The sequence below is a fragment of the Catharus ustulatus genome, chromosome 1 (assembly GCF_009819885.2).
Source record: "Catharus ustulatus isolate bCatUst1 chromosome 1, bCatUst1.pri.v2, whole genome shotgun sequence".
NCBI lineage: Eukaryota > Metazoa > Chordata > Aves > Passeriformes > Turdidae > Catharus > Catharus ustulatus.
Window position 1 is genome coordinate 54,616,670 of NC_046221.1, and position 26,402 is coordinate 54,643,071.

At 43.0% G+C, this 26,402-nt stretch overlaps 1 protein-coding gene across 5 annotated transcripts in view; it reads left to right on the forward strand.

Annotated features, from left to right (window-relative positions):
• TPK1 (thiamin pyrophosphokinase 1) overlaps positions 1–26,402 on the forward strand; it is a 340,579-nt gene that overhangs the window by 125,149 nt on the left and 189,028 nt on the right. For 2 of the 5 annotated variants that reach the window (XM_033066862.1, XM_033066888.1), the window contains exons 2-3: positions 3,669–3,798; positions 5,628–5,697. The exons of 1 other annotated variant lie outside the window; for it this stretch is intronic. In XM_033066862.1, the coding sequence (XP_032922753.1) occupies positions 3,744–3,798; positions 5,628–5,697 (125 nt within the window). In that variant the 5' untranslated portion in view covers positions 3,669–3,743. The remainder of the gene's footprint in view (positions 1–3,668; positions 3,799–5,627; positions 5,698–26,402) is intronic. 2 more of the 5 variants (XM_033066870.2, XM_033066856.2) reach the window with 1 other exon arrangement.

Sequence of the window (26,402 nt, forward strand, 5' to 3'; positions counted from 1 at the left end):
ACTTCCATGTAAATAATTTCAAATTGTTCTAATGTCATCTTTCTTTGTATGCTTTCATCTTTGTACAAGTAGTAGAGTGAACCTTGGCATCAAACTATATAAAGATGTAATTTCACAAATTCATATTTAACCCTACTTTCACCAATGCCTTTGATGGTGTTTCTTTAAGTAGCCAAACCACTCATTTGCAACATTGAGATAGACATATAGTTAAAAGCCTTATAGCAACCCAGTGTCCAACCACAAAGCAGAAGACTATTATTGACTGGGAGTTGATTTGCTAAACAGAGCTGTAGATGACAGAAGAGGGATGTCTGCAGTGCCCTGTAATTGATATGGAATAGCAGTTGCAACAGTCCTGATAACACAGGCAGAAACACGTCAGTGGGAGGGAATAGTTTGAGGTGCATTTAGATCCCCTTTCTAGCAATAGCCATGGGTTTGTTAAATTTACTTTTGCAGTTTCTGCAGGACAAAGGAGAAAATGAGATGGTACATAAATACAGATTATGCATTTTGTTGTTGGTAACTGCTATTTTTTAGCAATAGTGGGACAAAAATGTGTTGGCCCTATGCATCAAGCCAACCAAGCAATTCTCTGCATATATACCATTTATTTCACATATGTATTACTACCAGCATCCAAGTCATTAAGCAGAGTTCTCTTATGCATAGATTTTGCTGGCAGGTTAATTATGGTTACCAGGCTACTGAATCAATAAATGAATGAGGGAAAGAGATTGCATACTTAGAAGTTGTGTAAAATTAGAAAAGGAACACAGGGGCTTTACTAAAGCAATTTAAACACTGTTGTCACAAATTTAAATTCAAGCAAAAAACATGGATTGATTTCAAGATCTGTTTGGAAAATAATATATTTTAAATGCTAATTGGAAGGAATAATAGAATAGGAATAATAAGGTTATGCTTTTCTTTCCCAGGTATTGGTAATGTTTATAAATGTATTCCCTTTTTATGCACTCATCTTAGTCTGCAATAGTTACATCTGTTCTGTGGAGTCTTTTGCCCCACCTGAATTTGCAGGGCTATTCAGTACGATCATATACTTGCTCCTTTTCTGCAAAAAGCATCAGAACTAGTTAGCTCATAGCCAAGACCTTCCTTTTTGTGTTTGATGTGCTGATCATATCCTGTCTGACAGGGACAGGAATGTTTTTTATATTTGCCAAAAGGGTAAATAAAAACTAAATTGTTTCCAATATTTTTGTTGTGTTTGAATAATTTTTGTAAAAACTAATAATTAGCCCTAAAATTGGTGCCTCAAATTCAGTCACTAAAGGGAAATACTTCACTGTTTACTAACCATATTTAAAAGGAGGGGCATTGCTCAGAAAGGCTTTTGTTTCTTCATTCATACTGCCTGTGAGAAACTCTTAGATAAGATGGCTTGATAATATGCTCTTTATGTAACTCTTCCTTGGCATAGGTGGAGCTGAGGGGATATTAACTTTTGCCATAATTTCAGACACTGCTGGACTGAACACATGCTGCTGCCAATAACTTGGGAAGCGATTATTGACAGTGTCATTGAGTTTCTCCTTCTGCACAATAAAACAGTTGATTTTTTGATTATGCCTCCATGTCCTAGTTCACTGAATGACACTGAAGTTATACTAGAAAGGAATCTAACAGATAGAAAAGGTGGTAATTTGGCAGATGAAGCTATTTCTGAGGAGTGGAGCTGAATACAGAGTATTCTGATTGGAAAAGTGGTGATCTGTGGTAATGCCAAGGAGTGCAGATTCATGTGCTAAGCTGGGCCTCTGCAGTGCACTTGTGTTCTCTTAGCATCATCTCTTCTAATAGCAGAATCATGAAATGGCACTGTGGAGCTCTGCAGCTGAGCTGAGTGGTCAAAAGCACAGGCCCCCTCTGCTTCCAGTTTTGCTAGTAGAAAAAGCTACAACTCCCAGTTGCATATCACAACGTTTTTGCTGGAGGTGTTGGTCCTGATCCACTGGAGCTCAGTGAGCTACTTGGACAACCATTCCTTAGTATGTCTCAATTCACAGAGTCAGGGTTAACTGCCTCTAGCCCTTAGATAATGTCTTTGGTGACTTCATTTTTTCTGATGTACAAGCAAGAGCGTACTTCCATGTGCAGCCCACCTAGCAAATTGAAGGGGTCTGCCATAATGTAATGGTACCCTTTGGGCTAGAAGAGATGGTAAGAGCAAGAACTTTGATGTTCTAACTGGACTCTTAAGTTATTCTTCACTTTATAAGCACCACCATCCACTTTGGTCCCCCTGGAAGATAACTTGCCTTTGACCTATTTGTGTCCCTTAGCACTTCATCAATCTGTGTCACTTACTACCTTTTAATTTATTTTTTTTCTTTTAAAATTGAAAACATCTCAGAAGAAGGTATTTCTGTTTTCAGGATGCCAAGCCAAGGAAAACAAAGCCCAAATCTTGTTCTGGTCCTTCAGTTTCTGCTGAAATAATTAATGAGATTTCCTGTGAGCTGTTGCAAAGTACCTAGAGACTGTTAGATTTGCCTATGCAGTTGCCATGGTGCACCTTAGCCAAATAGTTGTTTTGTAAAGCAATTTTGTCTCTAATATAAAAGGCACTGTATAAAATCAGTTCCTATTATTTTTCATAGAGAATTTTCCATCCAAACTATTAGCTTAGAATTGCTGTCTCCTTAAACACTTCCAGACAATAATGATACATATTCTTCCAGCTAGCATATATCATTACTTTTTGTCAAGCAAAGCTTAGTTTATAGTGGTAGAAATTTTATGATTTACTGGCCTCCAGCCAATCTGTTAATTACCTGCTAGTTCCTTAATGCAACTGGGGCTTTGTTTGATTTCAGTGTATGTTATTAACTTGCTGGTAAAGGATCAGTACCTCATAAATTGTTTCTCTAGATAACTTTACAATACTACAGAAGTTTTTTTTTTTTTTCTTGTGAATAAGAATAAATATGTGAGGAACAGCTTTAAATTGCAGTTATATGAGGCAATTCTTTTGATTTGAGGTATCAAATAGTAGCACCATATCCATGTGAAAAATATCCAAGTGTCGTAGATCTGTTTTTTAGGCATCTTCCTGTCTTTGGGAGAATCTCAGTACTTTTATATGTACCAGACTGATTGAAGACTGATTGGTTTTGTACTGCTTTGTTTGGTTTGGGGTTTTTTTTGGTCATGTTTTTTAAAATTGTAAGATTAGATGAAGAGATCTTTGGGTAGGCTTCACTTGTGGTAAGTCCATTGAGAGAATATACAATAGTTAAGGCTCTGCCTGTGTTAAAATAATTGAGACCAAGAATAGATTTCAATCTCTTTTGATGTATCTCATCCCATTCTTCCCCCCCCTCCCCCCCCGAAGTTATAAACTACTTATTTTACTTTAATGTGGGAAAATAGATGGAAAATTCACTGTTTTCAGAAGGAAAAAGCTGTGACTGTCTGGGAATGCCTGGGAAACATCCATTAGGCAGGTCATGTGCCTTAGGTCCTAAGCCTTGCTTTCATGCCTTCTATCTGCTAAATAAGCCAATGGACAGGATAGCTGACTTAAGGACAGGTATGATGCACTCTTCTTGCAATGGGCTGTTACTGTGTTCTGTGTGAGCTGAACTCCCTGAGACAACAGATACATCCAGGTGAAAGCAAGTATATCAATCTCTTTTCAGCTGTAACCTCAAGTGAAAGAAGGTAAAATCTTCCAGTCAAACACAACAGGCAAAAAGTGTTGTTCCTGTCTTGTGATGTTGTATTCATCAGACTGGATGAGGCACTTGCCTGAAGCAGTGAATCACAATGGTAAGTGGCTGTCAAGCTTCTAGAATTATCTAGAAATTACTTCACGTAATAAGATTTTTCAGGATGGAATCTGCTTGACCTTGGCACGTTAATATGGGTTTGGACGGAGGCTCTAAGGAGTGGGTGATGTGGTGTAAGGAGATAAGAGCATGGTCTGTACAAGAGGGCTGAGGGCAGTAGTGCTTGCCATAGTGGGTATTGGAGAGGGCAGGAGCAGAAGCTCTGCTAGAAACAGTACAAAGGAGTACATTGCTTGTTCTCCTGATCTGCTCATGGCTTCAGCCTGAAGGAAAAAAGCTGAGATACCCAAAGTTACCTGCGATTAACTGGCAGCTTTTGTGTGGTCCTGCTTCCTTCTTTCCCCCTCCATCCCCCCAAAAAATCGTCATCCAATATCACATGGTACTGCACAGTAGATATTAATTTACAAACACTCCCTGTGGGAGTTGAGCACCCACATAAGAAAGGATGACTTAAAGATGAGAGCAGCTATAGAGGTAAACTCTGTTGTTCCTATTTGTATAGGCTGCCTAAGTAGGGGAAGAGGCAGATTGGCCATCTAATGTACACCAAAAGGAAAGATACAGGTTTGTATCTTTGCTGAGGGGTGGTTCTGACTGAAAAATAAAAGGAAAGAAATGTACCCCAAAAGAAAGTGGCTTTAGCTGCAAACTGGATTCTCAATAGCAAGAAGTGCCTGATCCGAGTGTTTGTACCTTTATTTACTTGTCTGTTCTCTTTTTCCCCCCTGGCCCTGTGACTTTCAGCCCTTTCAGGATTACCAGTCAGTCTCTCTTTGCCTGGAAGAGATACTCTGCTCTAGTGTGGAAGTAACAGCTTCTTTTATCTTGTGTGCTGTAGTTATCGAGCTTGTGCATCTTGGAGCAAAACTGATAAAGATTGCTAAGACAAGATGGTCGTTTTCAATCTTTAATAGCTTATCAGGCTTTAAAAACCTCATCAAAGAGCTGTGTGTTAGTTAAATGATGATTAATAGGGAAGCCTATGAATAAAAGATAACAATTTATGTTTGATTTTGTAATAATAGTGTTAGACTTGTCTCTTTTCTCTGACTTAAGTCCTTAAACAAAAGGATCACAAGACAACAGCATGTCTGTGCTTGTTTAAATCAACTGGAATTAGTGGCACATGCCCTTTGTGGTCTCCGAGTTAGGTGGAATTGCTGAAAATTATTGTGGTTTTGTACCAGGATAGTCTAAGATTTAAAGCTAAGACCTAAATAACCTACTTTATATCAGAAGATTTAAGCAGTCTGTGGAACAATATAGGAACTGTAATAAAATTACCATTTTTGTGTCATAGGAGGGGAAAAAAAAGAGAAAAAGGGTATTGTCATGATGCAGTCTTGGTTATTTTTCTTCCCCAGTTGTTATGCAGATTGCTGTAGAGTGGCCATAGGGAACTTTCTGCCTGGGTGAGAAGACATTTGTGTTTATAGTTCAAGTTCCCACTTGTGACAAGGTGGAGGATCCATCTATAGATGGAGGGTGGGCCTTTTCAGGTTTTTAATACTTACCTGTCTTGTAGTTTAACTGGCTGGGCAGCAGGTTCGGAGAGATAGAAATAAGCTATTTGCAAGTACAGTGACACAGTCGGATGAAGATTGGCCCTAGTCTGATAAAAGCAGTTCAAATTTCTATTTAGGGAAATAGGGAAAGCAGTCAAGTATAGGAAGCTAAAAACCATACAAGATCTGAAGCTTATTCCCTATGCCACTATGAACAATTAAGTTTACACGGCACTGTCAACTGGTTGTGAGTGTTCATTTATAATGCAAATGCACTGATGTTTTCTTTCTTCACTTCCAGCTGCCCTGAGAGCTTGTGCTGATGGAGGTGCCAATCGTCTCTACCACATCACAGAAGGGAGCCAAGAAAAGTATGTGAACAATACACTTGAAGTCATTGAAATAATCTTTTCTCAATGAAAGTAAAATGTGGAAGAGCAGGATCTTTTAGTTACTTAAACAGCTGCTTGCTCAGTGCATGGTACTTTAATGATCTGAGGCAGGTAGTATAATACTTTCTCCACATTATCTTAAAGTTTTATTCCCAGCTACAATTTGTAAAAAACACAGGTACCCTGAAACACCATTTTCCCTGAAGCGCACTGATCTTTTCTCCTCTTGAAAGCTCTTCTCTCAGTCTGTCTTATTTTGTGCTTCCATCAGAGTTAGGCCTCTGAAAAAATTTGCTGTGCCCCTAGGTAGGGTTGCCTAGAGGAACATCTGATGCCTGTCACCACAAGCTGAAATAAAGTATGTCCTCTTCATTTTTTATGTGAGGGCTTAGAGGAAATGTACAGTAATTTCACGACTATAAGGCGCACCCTTTTGACTAAAATCTCCCCCCAAAACCGGAAGTGCGCCTTATAGTCCGGTGCGCCTTATCTGATCTACAAAGTTGCAACATTTGCCACCCCGGAAGTGAGAGCCCGTCGGCATCGGGGCCTCCCCCGTGCGGGGCGGGTCCGCCGGCTTCGGGGCCGCCCCCGCGTGGGGCGGACCCGCCGGCTTCGGGGCCTCCCCGCCGGCATCGGGGCCGCCCCCGCGCGGGCCGTCCCGCCGGCTTCGGGGCCGCCCCCGCGCGGGGCGGACCCGCCGGTATCGGGGCCGCCCCCGCCGGCATCGGGGCCGCCCCCGCGCGGGGCGGACCCGCCGGTATCGGGGCCTCCCCGCCGGCTTCGGGGCCGCCCCCGCGCGGGGCCTCCCCGCCGGTATCGGGGCCTCCCCGCCGGCTTCGGGGCCGCCCCCGCGCGGGGCGGACGCGCCGGCTTCGGGACCGCCCCCGCGCGGGCCGTCCCGCCGGCATCGGGGCCGCCCCCGCGTGGGGCGGACCCGCCGGTATCGGGGCCGCCCCCGCCGGCATCGGGGCCGCCCCCGCGCGGGGCGGACCCGCCGGTATCGGGGCCTCCCCGCCGGCTTCGGGGCCGCCCCCGCGCGGGGCGGACGCGCCGGCTTCGGGGCCGCCCCCGCGCGGGCCGTCCCGCCGGCATCGGGGCCGCCCCCGCGCGGGGCGGACCCGCCGGTATCGGGGCCGCCCCCGCCGGCATCGGGGCCGCCCCCGCGCGGGGCAGACCCGCCGGTATCGGGGCCTCCCCGCCGGCTTCGGGGCCGCCCCCGCGCGGGGCGGACGCGCCGGCTTCGGGGCCGCCCCCGCGCGGGCCGTCCCGCCGGCATCGGGGCCGCCCCCGCGCGGGGCGGACCCGCCGGTATCGGGGCCGCCCCCGCCGGCATCGGGGCCGCCCCCGCGCGGGGCAGACCCGCCGGTATCGGGGCCTCCCCGCCGGCTTCGGGGCCGCCCCCGCGCGGGGCGGACCCGCCGGTATCGGGGCCTCCCCGCCGGCTTCGGGGCCGCCCCCGCGCGGGGCGGACGCGCCGGCTTCGGGGCCGCCCCCGCGCGGGCCGTCCCGCCGGCATCGGGGCCGCCCCCGCGCGGGGCGGACCCGCCGGTATCGGGGCCGCCCCCGCCGGCATCGGGGCCGCCCCCGCGCGGGGCGGACCCGCCGGTATCGGGGCCTCCCCGCCGGCTTCGGGGCCGCCCCCGCGCGGGGCGGACCCGCCGGTATCGGGGCCTCCCCGCCGGCTTCGGGGCCGCCCCCGCGCGGGGCGGACGCGCCGGCTTCGGGGCCGCCCCCGCGCAGGGCCGTCCCGCCGGCATCGGGGCCGCCCCCGCGCGGGGCGGACCCGCCGGTATCGGGGCCGCCCCCGCCGGCATCGGGGCCGCCCCCGCGCGGGGCAGACCCGCCGGTATCGGGGCCGCCCCCGCCGGCATCGGGGCCGCCCCCGCCGGCATCGGGGCCGCCCCCGCGCGGGGCCGGCCCGCCGACATTGGGACGGCTCCCTTGCGGGGGGCGAAAGCCGCAGGAATCGGATCGGCTGCTGCGCGGGGGGGGCGAAAGCCGCAGGGATCGGATCGGCTGCTGCGCGGGGGGGGCGAAAGCCGCAGGGATCGGATCGGCTGCTGCGCGGGGGGGGCGAAAGCCGCAGGGATCGGATCGGCTGCTGCGCGGGGGGGGCGAAAGCCGCAGGGATCGGATCGGCTGCTGCGCGGGGGGGGGCGAAAGCCGCAGGGATCGGATCGGCTGCTGCGCGGGCGGGGCGAAAGCCCCCGGAATCACGGCGGCCGCCGCGCGGGGGGGGCGAAAGCCCCCGGAAACACGGCGGCCGCCGCACGGGCGGGGCGAAAGCCCCCGGAATCACGGCGGTCGCCGCGCGGGCGGGGCGAAAGCCCCCGGAATCACGGCGGCCGCTGCGCGGGGGGGGCGAAAGCCCCCGGAAACACGGCGGCCGCCGCACGGGTGGGGCGAAAACCCCCGGAATCACGGCGGTCGCCGCGCGGGCGGGGCGAAAGCCCCCGGAATCACGGCGGGCGCCGCGCGGGGGGGGCGAAAGCCCCCGGAATCACGGCGGCCGCCGCGCGGGCGGGGCGAAAGCCCCCGGAATCACGGCGGTCGCCGCGCGGGTGGGGCGAAAGCCCCCGGAATCACGGCGGGCGCCGCGCGGGGGGGGGGCGAAAACCCCCAGAAGCACGGCGGCCGCCATGCGGAGAGGGGGAAAACCGCCAGAATCGGAGCGGCTGCCACGCGGGGAGGGGGCAAGCAGCTGGAATCGGGGCAGCGGCGGCACGGGGCAAGCCTGCCGGCATTAGGTCACCCGGAGCGCCAGGGAACTCCCAGAACAGCGAGGCCCTGTGGATGCTGCACGGAGCGGCGGTGGGCATAGCCCGGCCCTGCCGGGTACAGGCAGGCCCGGGAGCCAATGGCTGCCGGATTGAGGCGGGGCCTCGGCCAGCAAGCGCGCGGGAGGAGCTGGGGGCGGAGCCTCGCTGCAAAAAAAAACCCGGTGCGCCTTATAGACCGGTGCGCCTTATCTGATCTACAAAGTTGCAAAATGTGCCGGCTCCCGGGGGGTGCGCCTTATAGTCCGGTGCGCCTTATGGTCGTGAAATTACTGTACTTACTTAGTGAAGTGAGATGGGTAGTAAAATAAGAAGTCTTCTTTTGAAATTATTTTTCAATTACCATCAGGGCACTATAAATGACCAAAGGAAAGTACAGAGACTATCTATAAATGTGTACACTAGGTGAGGAAATATGACTGAAAGAATATGTTCTTGTTTTCTGCAATGGCATTTAAAATTGTAAAACATCCCAGATTTCTTCACCAGAAGGTTTGAGCTGGCTTTGTTATACAAAATACTGCATTCAAGTGATTTCTTATCTCTGTAGTGTAACCATGGAACATTGTGCAAACTTAGCTTATTAAGTCTTTTTGCTTGCCTTTAGGATTTTCAGTTTTTTTGAGCAAGAGTTCATAAATAAGTAGTTCATAAAAGCGAATTGATAAACTGACTCTTGGAACAAAGGAATAAGAAAGGCATCTGATAGAACTTACAAGGTTAAAAATAGTTCTATTCATACAGCAAAATCTGACACATAGTTTTCATCTCATGGAAAGTGTATGATGGAGACATGATGAAACTCAGTTTCCTCCTCTCCTTCAGAATAAAAACAAGAGTTAGAGAGAATGATTGTAGTCCAAAAGTAAAAATTAAAGTAAAAATTTCTTCCTTTGTCACCTGTGAGAAGTTTATCTAAAGTTCTACAACTGCTAAAACCTAGACTTGAGTCTGGGAAGCATTACTGTTGTATACTATGTTTTATAACATTTAATTTCTCCTTTTCTAGTCAGAGAAATCAAATGTTTCTCCTTTCCATTGTTTGAATTCAAGACTGACTTGTAGCAAAGAGTTATCTTTGATAATGGTGATGCTATCCAAAGAACAAGTGTGAGTGCTTTTTTGAGTACTTTTACTTTACCTTCTCTGGTAACCCATTCATCTGTTCTGCACACCTTTATGTTTCTATTAAATAAATATAATTCAGGGGGAAATAGATGATTATACTTTGACTTTATAGTTCTTTCAGTCTTACATACATGGCCCGTGGAGTATTCTTTTCCTCTATCTTTCTTCTTCTTCTCATCTTAATTGCTTTGGGTATATTTTACCTTCAAACTAGTTCTTTTGAAACAAAAAAAAGCAGATGTGCCAAATTTGGATTTTTGTCTTTAAAGAAATCATTCTGCTGGAAAGAATATTCATTTACTTCTCTGAAGTCTTTTTCTTTACATTCCCTGTCCATTGTTATTAAAGAGTTGTCTGCTCAGACTTTACTGATGTACTAATCATTTTTTAATTCTGTCTTAACCTTTTAAAACTATACTTAATTCAAAGCCCTGATATCTAATTGTGTTGTATCAAAACCTAAAAACAATACTCCTTTAATTTTAGAGAGATTATAATATGCAAGAGATATAAATAAAGAATTTTATTTATATTTTGAGCTTGATTCTCAGTGACACTAAATTTTATGAAGAATCCTTTAGAATAGGAATTAGTGATAATATTTTGGGAAAAGAACAGCTTGCAGTGTGGTACTGTCGTACTGATACCTTACTTTGGAGATAAGTTCATATTACAGAATCACAGAATGGGTAAAGTTGGAAGGGACGACAATGGGTTGAAGAAGTCCTTCTTGTTGTCCTTGACAGCCTCGGCCAGCTTTAATTCCAGATGGGTCTTGACCTTCCTCGTCTCATTTATACTTACTGTGACAACCTCTCTATATTCATCCCAAGTGTCCTGACACTGATTCCGTTTCTTGTGTATTTACTGCTTACACTCAAGTAATGACAGGAGTTCCTTGATTGTCCACAGGCCTCTTTCCCCTTGACCTGATTTCTTTCTCACTTGGATGCAACATTCTCAGGATTCAAGGAACTGGTCCTTGAATATCAACAGCTCTCTTGAACCTCTGTTTCCTGCAGGCCTCATTGCCATGGGATTCTTCCAAGAAGCTTCCTGAAGAGACTGAAGTTAGCTCTTCTGGAGTTTGTGATTACAATCTTACTGCCCTGCTTCCTCCTTCCCCCTAGTGATCTCCATGGTCTCATAGTCACTACAGCCAAAGCTGTGCCCATCATTCACATCTCCAAAAAGGCCTTCTTTGTTTATTAGTATGAGATCAAGCAGCATACCATTCATTGTGGGATCATCCACTTCTTGTGTCAGGAAGTAGTTATCAAGGCTTTCCAGGAACCTCCTGGATGGTTTGTGCTTCACTGTGTTGTGTCAGGGTAGTTAAAATTCCCCACAAGAACCAGCACCTGTGACTCTGAGGCTGCTTCAAGCTGCCTGTAGAAGGCCTCTTCAACCTCCTCCTCTTGCCCAGGCAACCTGTAGCAAACACCCACAACAGCATCACCCTTACCAGTCTGTCATTTTATGCAAATCCATAAGCCCTCAACTCATCATCCTCACCAAGACAGAACTCGGCACATTCCAAGGGTTGCCTCACTCACAGAGGTCAACTCCACTACCACACCTTCCTGGTCTTTCCTAAATAGCGTGTAGCCCTTAATGACAACATTCCAGCCATAGGAGCTATCCCACTACATCTCCATAATCTCAGTGGGATCTGTGACTGCACACAGATCTCTCCTTCCTCCTGTTTGTTTCCCCCACTGGGTGTGTTTGCGTTCAGGCACTTTTTAGAGGTATTTGATTGTGTCAATATCCCAGAAGGGGTGCAGAGGGATGATTCATAGTCTTTCTACTGGCTGTGTCATTGGATGCTTGCGTTTAATTGAGTTGTTCCCTCATAAGTCTACTTTTGCTGCTACCATGGTTGCTCTAGTTCTTCCTCAGTGCTGAACAATTCTTTAACTTGCTTTTCTTTATGTAAGCCTGTGCTGGTAGATGAAAAGGAGCAAAGGGTGATTCAAGAACCCCGCACCTCCATCTGTTTCCTGTTTTCTCTGCTGATATCTTGACTTCCTTTTGTGCTAGACCCATCAAGCAAAGGAAGTTCATACCTTTCTCTATATCGCTGCACGGGCTGACATAGCAATGAGACTCTATGTCATGAGGTTAACGTATGTAAGATGTTATCTGTCTTCCTCTGTGTTTGTGGTGTCATTTTTATGATGTTTGGTTGGTTTTCCTAATTTCTCAAAAAATCTGAGTTGCAATTATTTTTATTTTAAAACAAACCACTGCAAGAAAACCTTCATTTTTGTAAGTGCTAACAAGGAGAAATCATCCCAGGTTTTTTCAATTATACGTTAAAACAAATTGCCTTCTAGAGCATGAGGGCTAAAAAGAGTAACTAAAAGGGTAGGATATCTGTCCCTTAAAGAGGCTGGTCCTTGGCAGCTGTCAATGCTGGGGACATGGGAAATGGAGGAGTGAATAAAGACCGAATGCTGGCGCTTTTCTCTCACTGACTATACAGTCCAGAAAGGTTATTTTCCTTAGACTGTTAACACCAGTTCTCACTTAGAAATGAGGATTGCTGCTAAACCGTTCTCGATTGCTAAACATTTGCTATTAATCAGAGTTAAAGGTGAGTCACTGATCTTTATGGGCTTTTTCTCTGTCTCATTCTGTGTTGCCTATCCAATTTTGAATTTTCTTGAATCACTGTGCAGCACTGCTTTCCACTTCAGCATTAGGCTGTTGTTTATCTATACCACACTGCAGAACTTGTTTCTCAACACTTTCTGATTAAATCTCAAGACATTGATTAACTTGGGTGTCACTGGCTTTGGGGTATGCAAAGGTGAAAATGCATTGAAAACTATCATTGCACTGGAACCTTTAAAACAAATCATTACTACTTGTGTCTCGGATGCTGTTTTCCAGAAAGATGTCAAATCTATTGTGTACTCAGGTTTTGCAGTGTTAAGAACATCTGGTTAAAGAGGGGAACGGTGAGCTCTACAAGAGCAATGATAAACCAATCATGAAAAATACTGTGTTTCTAGAGTTCTGGTTAGTATTTCAGGCTTACTGTGTGACACTTGCCTACAGTGACAGAGAGCATCACTTTCACTACCCTTTCAGTCTCTCCCTATGAACTGTATAAAATACAAGAATAGCAGTAAAACTGGAAAATGGTAGCATTTTCTACATATTAAACATAAATGGGGTGAACTCAGGTAATGTATAAAAATGCAGCTGCTACTATACAATTCTTCTCTGAACTGGCAGTAAATGCAGGTAGCTTCAAGAAGCTCCACGGGAGTTTTTAAAAATTAGGAACAAATTTTGTAGACATTTCCAGTTGATGCAGATGCTAAATTTCAAATACACACCTCAAAAAAATCTTTTTACAATCAAATTATATCTTTGAAATCCCTGTCAAGATGCAATTCCACTTCAGCTTTAGTTACCTAACTTCATCCATCCCCAGGCAGAGCTCTGTGCACTCCAGCATCTCTCTGAAAGAAGGAACAACTCTTCTTCCCTGCCTTCCTATCCTGTTCTTCCTGAAAAGCCTGCATCCCCTCATTGCAACCCTCAGTCATGTTTCTGTGATCCCAACAAAATTGTAGCTCTACAACTGTACACATATCTCTTTTTCTCCCAAGCTGTGTGCATTTTCCAGGGTTTTATTTTGCATCAAAGTTTGAAAGCTAAGCAAAAGATTAACCTTTGAATAGGAAGACTAAACTGATGTAACTTCTATGAGGAAAGGTAGTCATCATCATATATTTGCCTGCGTGAAAAGTGGAAAGATGAATCAGTGTCTGTATATTTGGACAGTTTCATGTGTGCATTTTAGCAATTAGTGAGTGTTAGTAGTGCCTTGGCTACTTCAATTGGCTATTTATGGCTTACACGGAATTTGACTAATCTGAGAACCAGTGCCTTTGATTTACCAAGATATGAGTATTGGTCTAATACTGATACTCAACTGTGACGGACAAAAGACTCTCTAACAATTTAAAGTTAGAAAGGGTATGTTTATTCAGCACTGGGCAGCAGCGTGGGGTAGCCCCCTAATATACACTACGAAATTACAGGTAGTCACAGAGTCTATTTATTGACAAAAGGTTCAAACAAATACATATTCATAATATCAGCCCCTCCCATTCCCTGCTTCCTATGGTAATTAGCTTAAATAACTATTAAGCATGTGTGGTTGGCTTCTTGAATTAAGTCTGAGGTCATTTTTGTCGGGAGGGGTCTTAAGAGGAGGAACTAAGGTGAGTCTTCCTCACCCTGACCTTTTCTATTAATGACAATACAAATGGCTTTTGGGGCCTCTCCAGTTTTGCAAAGAATGAGTTTCTGGTTGCAATTGTTTGTGTTCTTTGGACCTAACTACTAGTTTCATCCTTTCCCATTGCAAGCACAACTAAGCAAACATAAATGGACAGGCAATCAATTATTTAAGTTTCAGGTGACTATCTAAAGCCCAGTTTATTCTAACTTTTAACTAAAATCCTAATTTCTTTAAGATTAGTGTTTCATCTTCATTGTCAAAACAATCAAAAGAGAAACATCTGGACAACAGCTAGCAAAACCCATATGTAAAATGAGATCTTCCATCTTTTTACCTGATTAACCTTTTACTCATGGAGAAGTGGATCCCTAATAAAATTATTAGACTGAGAAATTCATACATACTTTGCTGTGTTCCATATTGGATTAGAAATAGGATACTTATGGAGGTAATCAGCCATTGACATTACTTAATGTACAGCTGAGACGAATTCTTTTCTTGAACTCTTCAGATTAAACTGAGTATTGTTTTTAAGATCGTTTATATTCAGGCAAAATTTAGGGCACTGATACAGAAAACACTGAATGAGATTATCTGATTATAGAGTTACATGTGAAGAGTATAATGATAATTTCTCGTCTTTAAAATCTATTTATTGTATGATTTGGGGAGGATGTGAGACAGTTATACTTATGAAGTTTTTGTTTTGTTCATGTTGATATGAGAATATGATTCAGTAATGTTTAAAAACTCTGAAACTGTGAGGTCAAAGCCAGAACCTTTGCTGCCGGTGGTGAAGAGTTCTTTGATTTGAGGGATTACAGTCCAAAAACCAAGCAAGTTGAAAGCTGAGGCAGTGCTTTATTTGTCAAATGGCTTAAAGGAGATCTTTTACATCAGACATCTTTGCCTGACCTAAAAGCTACAGTACTGTTTAAAGATCAAAATTAGAATGTTGCATTTATCCTAATAAATTCTGCAGGGGTGTTCAGGAAAAAGACCTTCCTATTCACAGTTTCCTCCTTTAGGAAATACCTGAATTGGGATTAATTTTTAAATTTTTAGAAAACAACCAGGCACCAACAAATTTAAAGAAATTTATCTCTCAGTATTTGGAAAGATGAATCCATTTAAAGTTACATAAAGTGTTTGCTTCAAATGAGAAATTCTCAAGATACCTCATGTTCATGTAATTTTTGAGTTTTTTCATTTATATCTTCAATTTAATTACTTTCACTCAATTGCATTTTCAAATACATTTATATTCCAATAGCGGTACACTGTCAAGATTTGTTTCAGAAACAGTGAAGAGTTGAGGTACCAAGACATGAATATCATAAAATATGCATCGTTTCAGTCCTCAATTTCAACCAAAATTAGCTTCCTGTTTTGGAAGGGTTTTCCTGAAAGTATTAGGGCAATGACATCACTAGGCATATCAGACTTATTTGGTCTCTGAATCAAATGCTTACAGAAATTATGAGAGTTGGAAATCATTGATCTATTTTTTTTTTTCAGTGCTAGGTTAATCTTCATATTAAACAACTGTATAAGCCAGATCCAGGAGTATGCATTCTTCTGGAGTAAAGGAGTTATTTCTGTTAATTTAGTCATCATATGGTATAAAGGAAAAAACTGGGAGTTACACAACCATTAGTTCAGATTCACTTGAGAATTTTAGGAGAGGCAGAAGTACTCTTTGCATATCACAAGAAGTGGAGATATATTTTGAGAGAGACACCAGCTTCTGGGTTTACTTGGAGGTGCTTCAAAGTGTCCTTACTACAGAAACCATGATAGAAAATGGGCTACTTTTTCTTTCTTTTAGTCATTGCCCCAAACAGAAAATCAAATGGCAGATAATAATAAAACATATGGTCTTAAAAATATTAACAGTATCTAGGTGAGATTAAATTATTCTTCGTATTGAATTTCTATTGCTTTTGCTAGTCAAGATGGTAATTCTGGAATCATTAGTAATATTTATAACTAAAAATGATGGCTGACTGTTGTTGTGACCCCTGAAATTTAGTTCTCTAATAGAAAGAAGGCATGGTTGCATCATGCCCTTACAGAAGCTGTGAAATGGCTGGCTTTTCATCCCTGAGGTACATGTGTGTATGTGGATGTTTTTGTTTCTTTTATGTCAGGAGACAGTGGAAGCAACTTACTGCCTTACTACAGGACCGTGCTTTCTTTACAAGAGAAGAGTAGGAAAGAAAAAACAGTCCTTGGTAGAATCTCTGTATATGAGTCTCAAGAGGAAGATGTAAATGTATCAGGTTTTGTGTAGAGTAAGAGTGAGAGCATTGTTTACAGGTTAAAATGGAGACTGGGAGCCAAGGCTTTTATTTTGTTCCTTTATTAATTTGTTCAAAAGTCGTGCAGTGAGTTACAAAACCATCTCCCATTCTCAGCCATCTTTAAAATGCAGGAGAATTGTTCTGAATAATAAATAAAATGCCATCTCTCACATGATCTCATCAGAATTTCTGATATTTCAGTGTTAAAAGATGCGCCTATCAAAGGGCCAGGTATCATTTCTCATGAGATCAGTGTTTAATTATGAATAGTAGGTCCTAGATGGAAGCAGACTTGATCTCCATGAGTGCTCCAGGGATATTCATGCTTTGGCATAATTACTGATTTTCTTTCTGTTTTTGTATACCTCAAGATATTCAAAGATGCCATTAGGACTCTGTTTCAGTCCCATCAACAGACATTAGGTGGTTGTTGATGGACTGAAACTCCTAATCTTGCTTAGGCATAGATAAGAAGGACCAAGACAAAAGTCAGGGAAGAGGGAGTGATGAGCAAATAAAGAACAGGTGAGCAGTTCAACTTTAGAAGCAGCACTGGCTGCAAGTGAGGTGCTTTGCCCATAAAACTGCTTTGTCGCAGTAAGAGCCAAGAAACCAAGTTTAAATTGCCAACCAGGAAACCAAAGGGTCACAATTTGTCCAGAACAGTACTTCTAGGGGGAAGAAAAAAAAAAAAAAAGGCTAAGAAAAGAAGAATAAAGGGACACTTTCAATTAATCCCAGGTCTTTCAATAGCGGTTTTGTACTGCTTCATGTTATTCTTCAAACAGCTGTATCTCTACCCCTAGTGTACTGTAAGTAGAGGAATGTCTGCCATCTGGGTGATTTCTGGCTTTATAACATGGTAAAAATCATTTATGGCCATCCCAATGCTAGAGATTAGGGCTTGCAGTGATAAAATATCCATGCATTGAGTCACATCTGGAACAAGCAGCTTCAAAGAGACTTCTGAGCTACCTAAAGAGTACAGTAATTTCACGATTACAAGCCACACAGATTATAAACTGCATCTCTGGGTGTCGGCAACATTTCGTTCTTTGTCCATACATAAGCCGCACCTGATTATAAGCCACTCTGTTGTTCGCAGTGAGGACCTGCATGCAACAAAGTTGCCAAGTAGTAACAGAATCGTGGCATGGTGGGGTTTACTGTCTCGGCTCGGGCCATGCGGGCTCGGCCCGCTCGGGGCTGCCGATGGGGCCAGGTGGCCCAGCCCGGCACTCCCGCTTGGCGGGGCCGCTCAGGGCTGACCACCACTGCCGCCAGGCTCGCTCGCCCCAGCCCGGCACTACCCCACGGTGGCAGGCGGGGACAGAGCCCGCCAGCACCCACGGCAGTGGTGGCAGGCGGGGATGGAGCCCACCGGCACCCACGGCGGCGGCGGCAGGCGGGGACGGAACCCCCCCACTCCTGCGGCAGCAAGCGGGGACAGAGCCTGCCTGCTCCTGAGGCGGCAGGCGGGGTTGGGAGCCCCCCACCTCCTTCTCCTGTGCTGCCGGCACGGAGCCCACCTCCACCCGCTGTGCAACAGAGTAACCAATTTGTAAGAATCGCACAATCCCAGGTTTTACTGGCAGGTGCTCGGCTCGGCACTCTGGCTGGCGCTTCTGAGGTTGGAAATTTCTGAACTTTTTTCATATATTAGCCGCTCCTGAATGTAAGCCACCTTTCTGGGGTGGGAGCAAAATTTTAGTCAAAATGGTGCGCTTGTAATCGTGAAATTACTGTACTCAGCACTTTATAGTGATTTGGTCTTTTGTGCCTAAGAGTAATTCTTAGGATCCAGGAGAAGCTGGCTTTATGTGTAGTTTAGGATGAAATGTATGCCTTTGTTTCCTTTGCATCTCTGACTATCAATAGAAATTAAGGATTAAGTCAGTCGTGCTTGTTTTTATGGAGCAATGCTTTCTACAGATGTTTGGGGGAGTCTGGGGACTGGGAGTTTTCTGTTCTTGAAACAAAGCAAAACTAGAAACTTCTTAAAAGCCTGAAACCAAACTGGGTATTTGCTGCAATAGTGCTTGTCATTTAAAATTTAAAATACAGATTTTATATTGAACATGGCAAGAATGAGCTTAGATTTGAAAGAAGCTCCGTTAAGACCTAAGAAGAATGCCAAGAGCAGTATTCAGTTAGGGAGCACAGAAATCCATGTCCTAGTCTTGCATGCATGTTGATAAAATGAATGCATGTTAATAAATGAGGTTGACTAATCTGCACTGTTACACTTCAGACATTTAGAGAGGAATTACCAGTACTGCAACACCCATTCTCTTTTTTGTTTTTTGGTTTTCTTTTTTTCATAGCCTGGAAAATTCTGGGGAAGAGCAGGTATAATCCCTTACAGCTGACTTCAAATCACAGTATATTGCCTAATGGGACTGAACACAAAAAATACCGATAGATAAATTATTCAGATTAGTTTTTGCTGTCTCTAAAATGTTCTTTCAGTAAACTTATTAGTGATTGTTGGAGCATAAACATATTCTGGGTGTTTATTGCTTGGTTTTCTTTCCTATTCTCTCTCTTCAGTAGACTCTACTCTCTTTTTATAACTGTGTGAAATCCAGAAATTCTGACTTTTAACAATTTGCATTCAAATGGACACTTTTATTTTCAGAACAGATTATTGTATTCTTTAAATCTGTTTAAATTTAGTGTTAGTGGAGCCAGAAGCTTGCAAATGGAGGGGGACTTTATGCATTGTAGAATATGATGAGAAGTAAAACTTGAGAATATAAATCCATTCATCTTTAAACTATTTTTCCTAGTTGTTCTGGTAAGATTTGTTTTTAAATCCAAATGTATTCCAAGAGTGGAATTGTACAAATGGACTCTTTTCATCTTTTCATTTTAAAATGTTTTGTGCCACAGTTTTCACAGAAAATGCTGTCAAAAATAAGGATCTGTGTTCTAAAACTATGATCAAGTCTGCATATTATAGTTGATAACTGAGAGTATTTAATAAATTTACTTTTTAGGGTCAAGAGATGAATACCCTCAGCCTCTTCTCACAAGGATAAACTATAGAGCAAAAACTGCAGAACCAGTTTCAAAGCCATCCACATGAGGGGTTGCACCTCAATTATTTGCTGGTTGATTAGATAAGGTTGCCAGCCAGCCTGGCAAATTCCATAGTTTAAGACAAGAGGGTTAATCCTTGTTAAAAATTTGGAACTCTGAGTTGTCAGAGATTCAGTTTTGTTCTGCTACCAGAAATAACTTGCTCAAGCATGTGGATGATGTGTACCAAGGTACCTCCAAAGCTGCTCTTGGATACTCTTCTATTCAGAGAAACTCAAATCTGTTTCAACTCATAGCTCATACAAAAATCACACTTATGGGTGTGCCCACTCCTCTCCAATGACCATACTACTGCCCTTATCTAGGTAACAGCCTGGGCTCCATTTTTGCAAAATAGTGGAGGAAGAAATCTTGTAATCCTTTGAGTTAATTGTATTAAAAAGGAGATAAATTGCTGTGTCTTGAATACAGACTTTAAAAAAAAAAGTTTTATTGGTATACCTGAAAATGTAGTGAATGTCAATTATAGAGAAATGTGGAGAATTCTGAGCAAGGGAAGAAAGATCTGTTTTTGATAACAGATAAAATGAAAATACATCAGGCATTAATGTTAAAAGATAATCAAAAGGCTGGTGGAAATTGTATAAACTGCACAGAAATATCTTGCCTACTCATCCCAAATAAATGAACAGAATTATGTCTGTCATACATCAGGTAGATTAGATCCAAGGTTACAGTGTCTTAAAATAAATGGAAATGCATCAAGGTCCACTGGGGTTGTGTTTTGAGGTTTTTCTACCTGTGTGGGACATTCCACATGAGCAAGTCTAGAGGCTATTTGCAAACTGGTTTTGCTGTCTCTGCAGAACCCTGGACCAGTATCAGCACATCCTTCATCTCTGACTTATTAACTCTGCTATGAAATAGGGAATTTCTACTGAAATATGCAGTAAGGCACTAAGATGGTTTCTGATACCAGCATGAGCTGTGGGCAATGCCTTTACTTGCAAATATTTTCCATTTTTCTTATCCTTTTGTAAGCCCTTGTGTACATATGAGCACCTCAGGAACAGATTAGCACTGCAAGGATATGACTAGAAGAGTGAACTTCAGAGAGATGAGAGAACAGTAGATAAGGGTTGGATGACAACTCTAGCGTACACCAAAATACCTGTATGTTGCAAGACAGTCTGAACATGGAAACATTCAGAATAAAAATACATCTGTCCTGCACTAGTTTTTTTGGCTCAGATAGGGGCATGTGTATGTACTCTACAAAGAAATTACAGAAGTGGGCTAAGGAAGAGACACATTCAGCTTTTATTGGCTTCGGAGCAATGTCCTTGTTTGTTCCTTTGAATACCAAGGAATATTAAACTGACTACAAAATTAAAAGGGTCAGACAAATAGTACATGAGAGAGAATACAGCTGAGTGTGGTCAAAAGTTATGTTTCATTCTGGAGAGAGAAGAAACAAACGAAGACTGACCAAAGATCCTGTAGAAATTATGTTGTGGCTTTTTTTAGGATTTTGAAATGAACCTGGCGAATGAAGAGAACTGCGATTTCATGCAGTTTTGTTCTCTTTTTAGTGTTACTTAAGTACTTTTCTTTATTGTCACAACACAGATATATATGGAGCCTGTGCTTGTTGAATAGAGACCCAGATAGCCTTTTGTACAAATTCAGGATGTTCTATTGACTTAATTGGTAAGATATTAAGCACTAGATGCCTGAGCAATTACACCCTCTCCATGCATTGCCCTGAGTTCTTGCATTATAACTAATGTTTTACATAATGCATCACTTTTCCTTGGTGATTGCAGGGAGAGAAATCACCATAGCTGGATCTAACGTTTTCACCAACCTGGTGTTGTTCCAACAGCCTGTGAAATTGATGAAACAAGAGCAAGAATCCTACTGTTGCTTTGTCAGTAACCATGTCTCCCAGAGACTGGGACATAATCCATTTTTATCCCTTATGCTTAAAAAAAAAAAAAACCCAAACCAAACAAAAAAACTTGTAACTGTGTAAATATTGTTTGAGCATCTATTACTCTGACCCCAACATTGTCAGTAGTTGGAAATTATTACGCTTACTGTATGTGAAGCAACTTTGAAGTGCCCATACAGTGGGATTATTTAGAATAGTAGTATAACATCAGGAATTAAATTAATCCTGTAGCAATAAATTATTCTTGGTCTAAGAATAACTCTTGGTCTATTCTTGGTCTAACTCTTGAGGGTTATCTCACCTACACAGAGTGCTTAACTCTTAAACTACCTGGCTTTCCCTGGTGGTTGAGAAACTCTAGCTGGAATAAGTTTGAAATTAAGCTGAGTGGGGAGTTGAAGGTGCTCACATCACAGGACTAATGGGGATGTTTTGTACCACAGGGTACACATGTGCATGCAACTCGGTCTTCATTTTCTCTGGTGTTTTGATCTCTGTGTAAAAGGTATCTGGCAAATTTAAAAAAAGAATAGAAGCAATAAAAAACCACATATCTCTTCCCCTTTGTTTATTCATTATAAGTGTTTTGCATAAATTAGAGTGACTATCAAAGTGAAAGAAAACATAGGGATTTGGATCTTGAGACTGGATTAACCCATTGGTGTGGAGAGATCTAGGAGGATGCCAGTGAAGAAGATTGATAAGCATCAGCAGGTTAGAAAAGGTTTATTTTTAGAGTGCTTGATGTATAAAACAATGACAGAGGGAGTAGCAATGGCAGCAGATAAAAGGCTGTGCCTTTTTTATTTCAGCATAAAAATAATACTGCTATGTGGATGTATCTCAAAATATTTTATATGAGACCGGTAGGATTTTTAGGTCAGCTTTTGTTCTTTTGGGGTTTAAGCTTTTGAGTGGGTAGTAGAGTGATTGATTGATTGACTGATGTATTGTTTCTTCAGTTGGTGTATGTTATAAGTCCAATGACATGGTTCAGTGGTGGGCATCCAGCTGTAGGCCAGAGCAGTGCCTGTGGTTGTCATCCCCTGCACAGAAGTGAAGCCAGTCTACAAGGGCTTGGAATCATAGAATCTTTATGCATCAATCCAACAGAACTCTGAATATCTCTGTTTCTTTGTCAACAGGGGTTTTTGCCTTGGTGTTAGGAGGATATAAACAGATTAGGGACAGACATAATCTAAAAAAGGCAAAAATTGGAAAGGAGGGCACAAGAAAAAAACTGGGAAGGGAGTGAAAATATTTTTTATACTAAAGCTGAAAAGAAGTTTCTGGAATAAACCTAGCTAATAACTCCAGTGGAACTGCTGTTATTCTGCAACAAGAAAGGAAGAAAGAAAGGAAGGCTGTGTCGTTTTCCTCTGCAAGTTCCAGCAGTATCTGTGGGAGGATTGATGTTTTCTAATTTTATAAGCTGCAGCAGGGGTGTTAAATATTAGTGACAGATAAGATTGGAATCGTGTACATGAAGGTATTTGGAGTAGTGAGAAAAAGACAGACTGCCCCAAAAAGACACCTGAAAAGAGTCGGTAAAGAATCCAGTGCTTTTTTGGTTGTTTTCTTTTTTCCTAAAACATCATTTGTGAGGTTTGGCAACAAATAGTTGTAATTAATGAAGTAACAGATGTGGATGTCAATATCTCTTCTTTCTGATGCATTCAATTGTAGGAAAAAAGAAAACTGTGCATAAAGTGATTTTGGGATGGTTTTGTACAAAGGGAATTATATGGGAAACATGCATGGATATATGTCATTTGTAGCTCTCAGAAGGAATTCTCAAGATGGTGAAGAATCCATTTGAAGAGTTAAAATTCCTAGCTAGTGGGTCACTGGACCAACCCCTACTCTCCAAGAACCAGTCTGCTCTGATTGGCACCAAGGGGCTAACATTAATCCATCGTTCAAAGCTTTGCAGCAAAGCAATGAAAGCAATTGCATGAGCTGTGGTTCTGCCTCTCATCTTGTGAAAAGGTTACTGCTCTCTGATTTCTGTTCAGTCACAGTGTTTCAGCTTGAACAGCACTTTCTGACAAAGACAGGAGCTGGAACTGTACTACACTGTCATTCGGCTTAGTGGGATACTTAAACTTATGCTGGCTTAAACAAATAGGAATTAAATCCCTCCTCACTTCATTATTCCCTCTTCTCTGCCCCGCAGTGAAAGTAATTGGGAAGAGCATTCATGATCTTGTTTACTGTAATGACCCTCTCCTCTAGGGATACTCTTGTGGCATCTTTTAATGTTAATTTAATATTGATTTATGACTCTAATTTATATGCTCTAGCTATTATTCATTAAGTGACCACATACAGGGTTCTCGTATTTTGTGTGTTCCCTGTAAGAACCTGTGCACTTCATTAAATCTCAACATTAAAGGAAGTGTTTCCAGGCAGAGCAATATTCCAACAGCGTGTTGGAAATGTGCAGGAGGGTCCCAAGGTCACAAGCTCCTTTCAGAGGTTAATTAAGTCTGAAAGAAAGGCATTCTGTTGTAATTAAATAGTAATGAATAAGAGGCCAGGAATATTTGGTGCATAATGCAGTACTGTGAGGCAAAACCAAAATCATCTGCAAATTTATTGTTTTATTTTGTATTCTATTATAAAATACCCTTGGGTGTCAGCGTAATTTTTATTCTCCAACTTACCTATGACAGAATGGGGATTAAGCGGTCAGTGCTGTCATATATGTGATCATAATACACCTCATTAGGGGTTTCAAGAACTCTAATAGCATTCACAGTATGCAGAAGAGGACTTTCATCAGGAGTATGATGCTTTCCCCATTCTGCGGGATCACATTTTTAATCAAAGGGGAAACTGCTTCCTTTGCCACGTTCACAATGGAAAAACCGTGGCAAGTTTTGACTTTTTTTAGCAAGCAGAAGTACAATCATGTTCATGAACCTGTTTGAGAGCTCATCAAAATTTCCCTTTTAGTTCTCGTGCTTCTGGGATTTAATATTTCAACCTGTTCAAGTGCATTAGGCTGGATCATGACACATGACCATACACAAGTTGTCAATCCAAGTGTCGATTTTTCTTTACTGTTTTCCCCAACCTTCTTTGAAAATTAGCCAATTCTGACATATACGCACTGACTTGTTCCACTCTGTTATCTCTGAAGAGTTAATTATTCAATCTCTAAACATGTTATAGGAATCTAGAGACCAAAAGCATGAGTTACCAGTAGGTTGTAGCTTTAATTCCTTACTTCAGTGTTTAAAAAGTAATTTTAATTATTTTATTTTTATTTTATTTTATTTTATTTTATTTTATTTTCTCATTTGAAAGCTGCGTTTGCAAACTGTTTTTCCCACATTATAAAAGAAAGAAATGGGATAAACTGCTCCTACATACTCCTCCTTGGAGCTCTTCCATGCACCAACATCAACCAGGAGTACAACTGAAAAGAGATGGCCCTTTGATTCTGCAGCTTGACCTCTGGAAAAGCTGCATTGGCTCATGAATGCTACAACCTGACCTTCTTGGGCTTTGGACCTGGCTGTGACCAGGAACAGAATATCTTGGAACAAAGATATTTTCCACCTCCCTCTATATCATGGACATACCTATCTAGGTAAGGGAGGTGGTGGGTTTTTTTTAGAATTAGGGAGCCATATAGCCTGAAACACTTCTGATGGGATCTCCAAAAACTGCTGTTGTGTGAATTGCACCTGAGGTCCATTGCTACCTAGAGAAAGTGGGTGCTGCACTTCCTAGAGTACATGGAGCGTAATTTGAAGGTGGGAATGGTCCGAAATCTTAGTGCCTTTTTATCAGCATGTAAGCGCAAATTCCAATTTATTACCAGCTGGCTGGGTGTAACTGACTGGTGCAGGCTTGTTTTGCGTCAGAACTTAACAGATATATAACAGGATTTAAACAATGGCTTTGTTTACAATGAAGTTCTCTGTTAATCTTCAGGAGAACGTTCCCTTTCTCTCCAAGAATAATTACAAAAGTAACCTCCATGACAGTTTTTCTACCATTCCAGTAAAATATGTAACTCTTACCTCATTATTGGGCAGCTAGATCTAATCCTCCTAACTTTACACATTTTTCAAAAACTTATCAACCTGAGAATTAATGTCCTTCTGGTATTAAAATGTGTTGAAAGAATTATCTAGTAGTGAATTTTAGACTGAAGGAATGGGCCATACTGTCATTCTATTGAATGACATTTTCTGTTGAATGACATCGCTAATGATGGTTATACTCCATGTCACTTGTGGTAGTCTTCAGGCTACTCCCTGAGCATCTCAGTATACACTAATTCAAAATGTTTGATTAATCTGTGTCCAGTCTTTTCCGCAACATTTCCAATGCTGCATGTATTCAGGGTTCTCCTCTCTCTTCTTGTAGTGCACATGGTGCAGGTGGCAGAAAGGAAATTAGACCTCTGAATGTCTTCCCTAAGGAACAACTACTATCACTGTATATAAAGGGATTAGCTTTTAGTAGGAGCTCATCAGTGCACTTGTATTATTTACAGGCAGATCTGTGTCCTTAAGATCTTGTTCTCATCCTATAAAAGAAGTTAATTAATGTGTTGAAATTTAATAAAAGATTACGTGAAAGTGATTATGACAATAATAGAACTTAGTAGAATAGCTGTTAAGGGTTATATAATTTTTAAAATCATGATAAATTGTGAAGTTCATATGGGGGTATTGTTGCATGTTTTTGTAGTAAGCAGGGCACCAACAGCATCAGAGTTGACATTAAAAGTTTTTAAACTACTCTACTTGATAGAAAAGTACAGTAATTTCATGACTATAAGGCGCACCCTTTTGACTAAAATTTTCCCTCGAACCTGGAAGTGCGCCTTATAGTCCAGTGCGCTTTATCTGATGTACAAAGTTGCGACATTTGCCACTGCGGAAATGTGAGTCCTCCGGCATCGGGACGGCCCCTGTGTGGGGCAGGCCCGCCGGCATCGGGACAGCCCCTGCACGGGGCGATCCCGCCGGCATCAAGGTGGTGGCCCCGCAGGGTGGGCCTGCCGGCATCAGGGCGCCCCCCCACACGGGGAAAGCCACTGGCATCGGGACGGTCCCCGCGCAGGGCAGGCTCGCCGGCATCAGGGTGGTGGTCCCGCGGGGTGGGCCTGCCGGCATCGGGGTGCCCCCCCGCACGGGGAGGGGGAAAGCCACCAGCATCTGAGTGGCCGCCGCACGGGGGGGGCGAAAGCC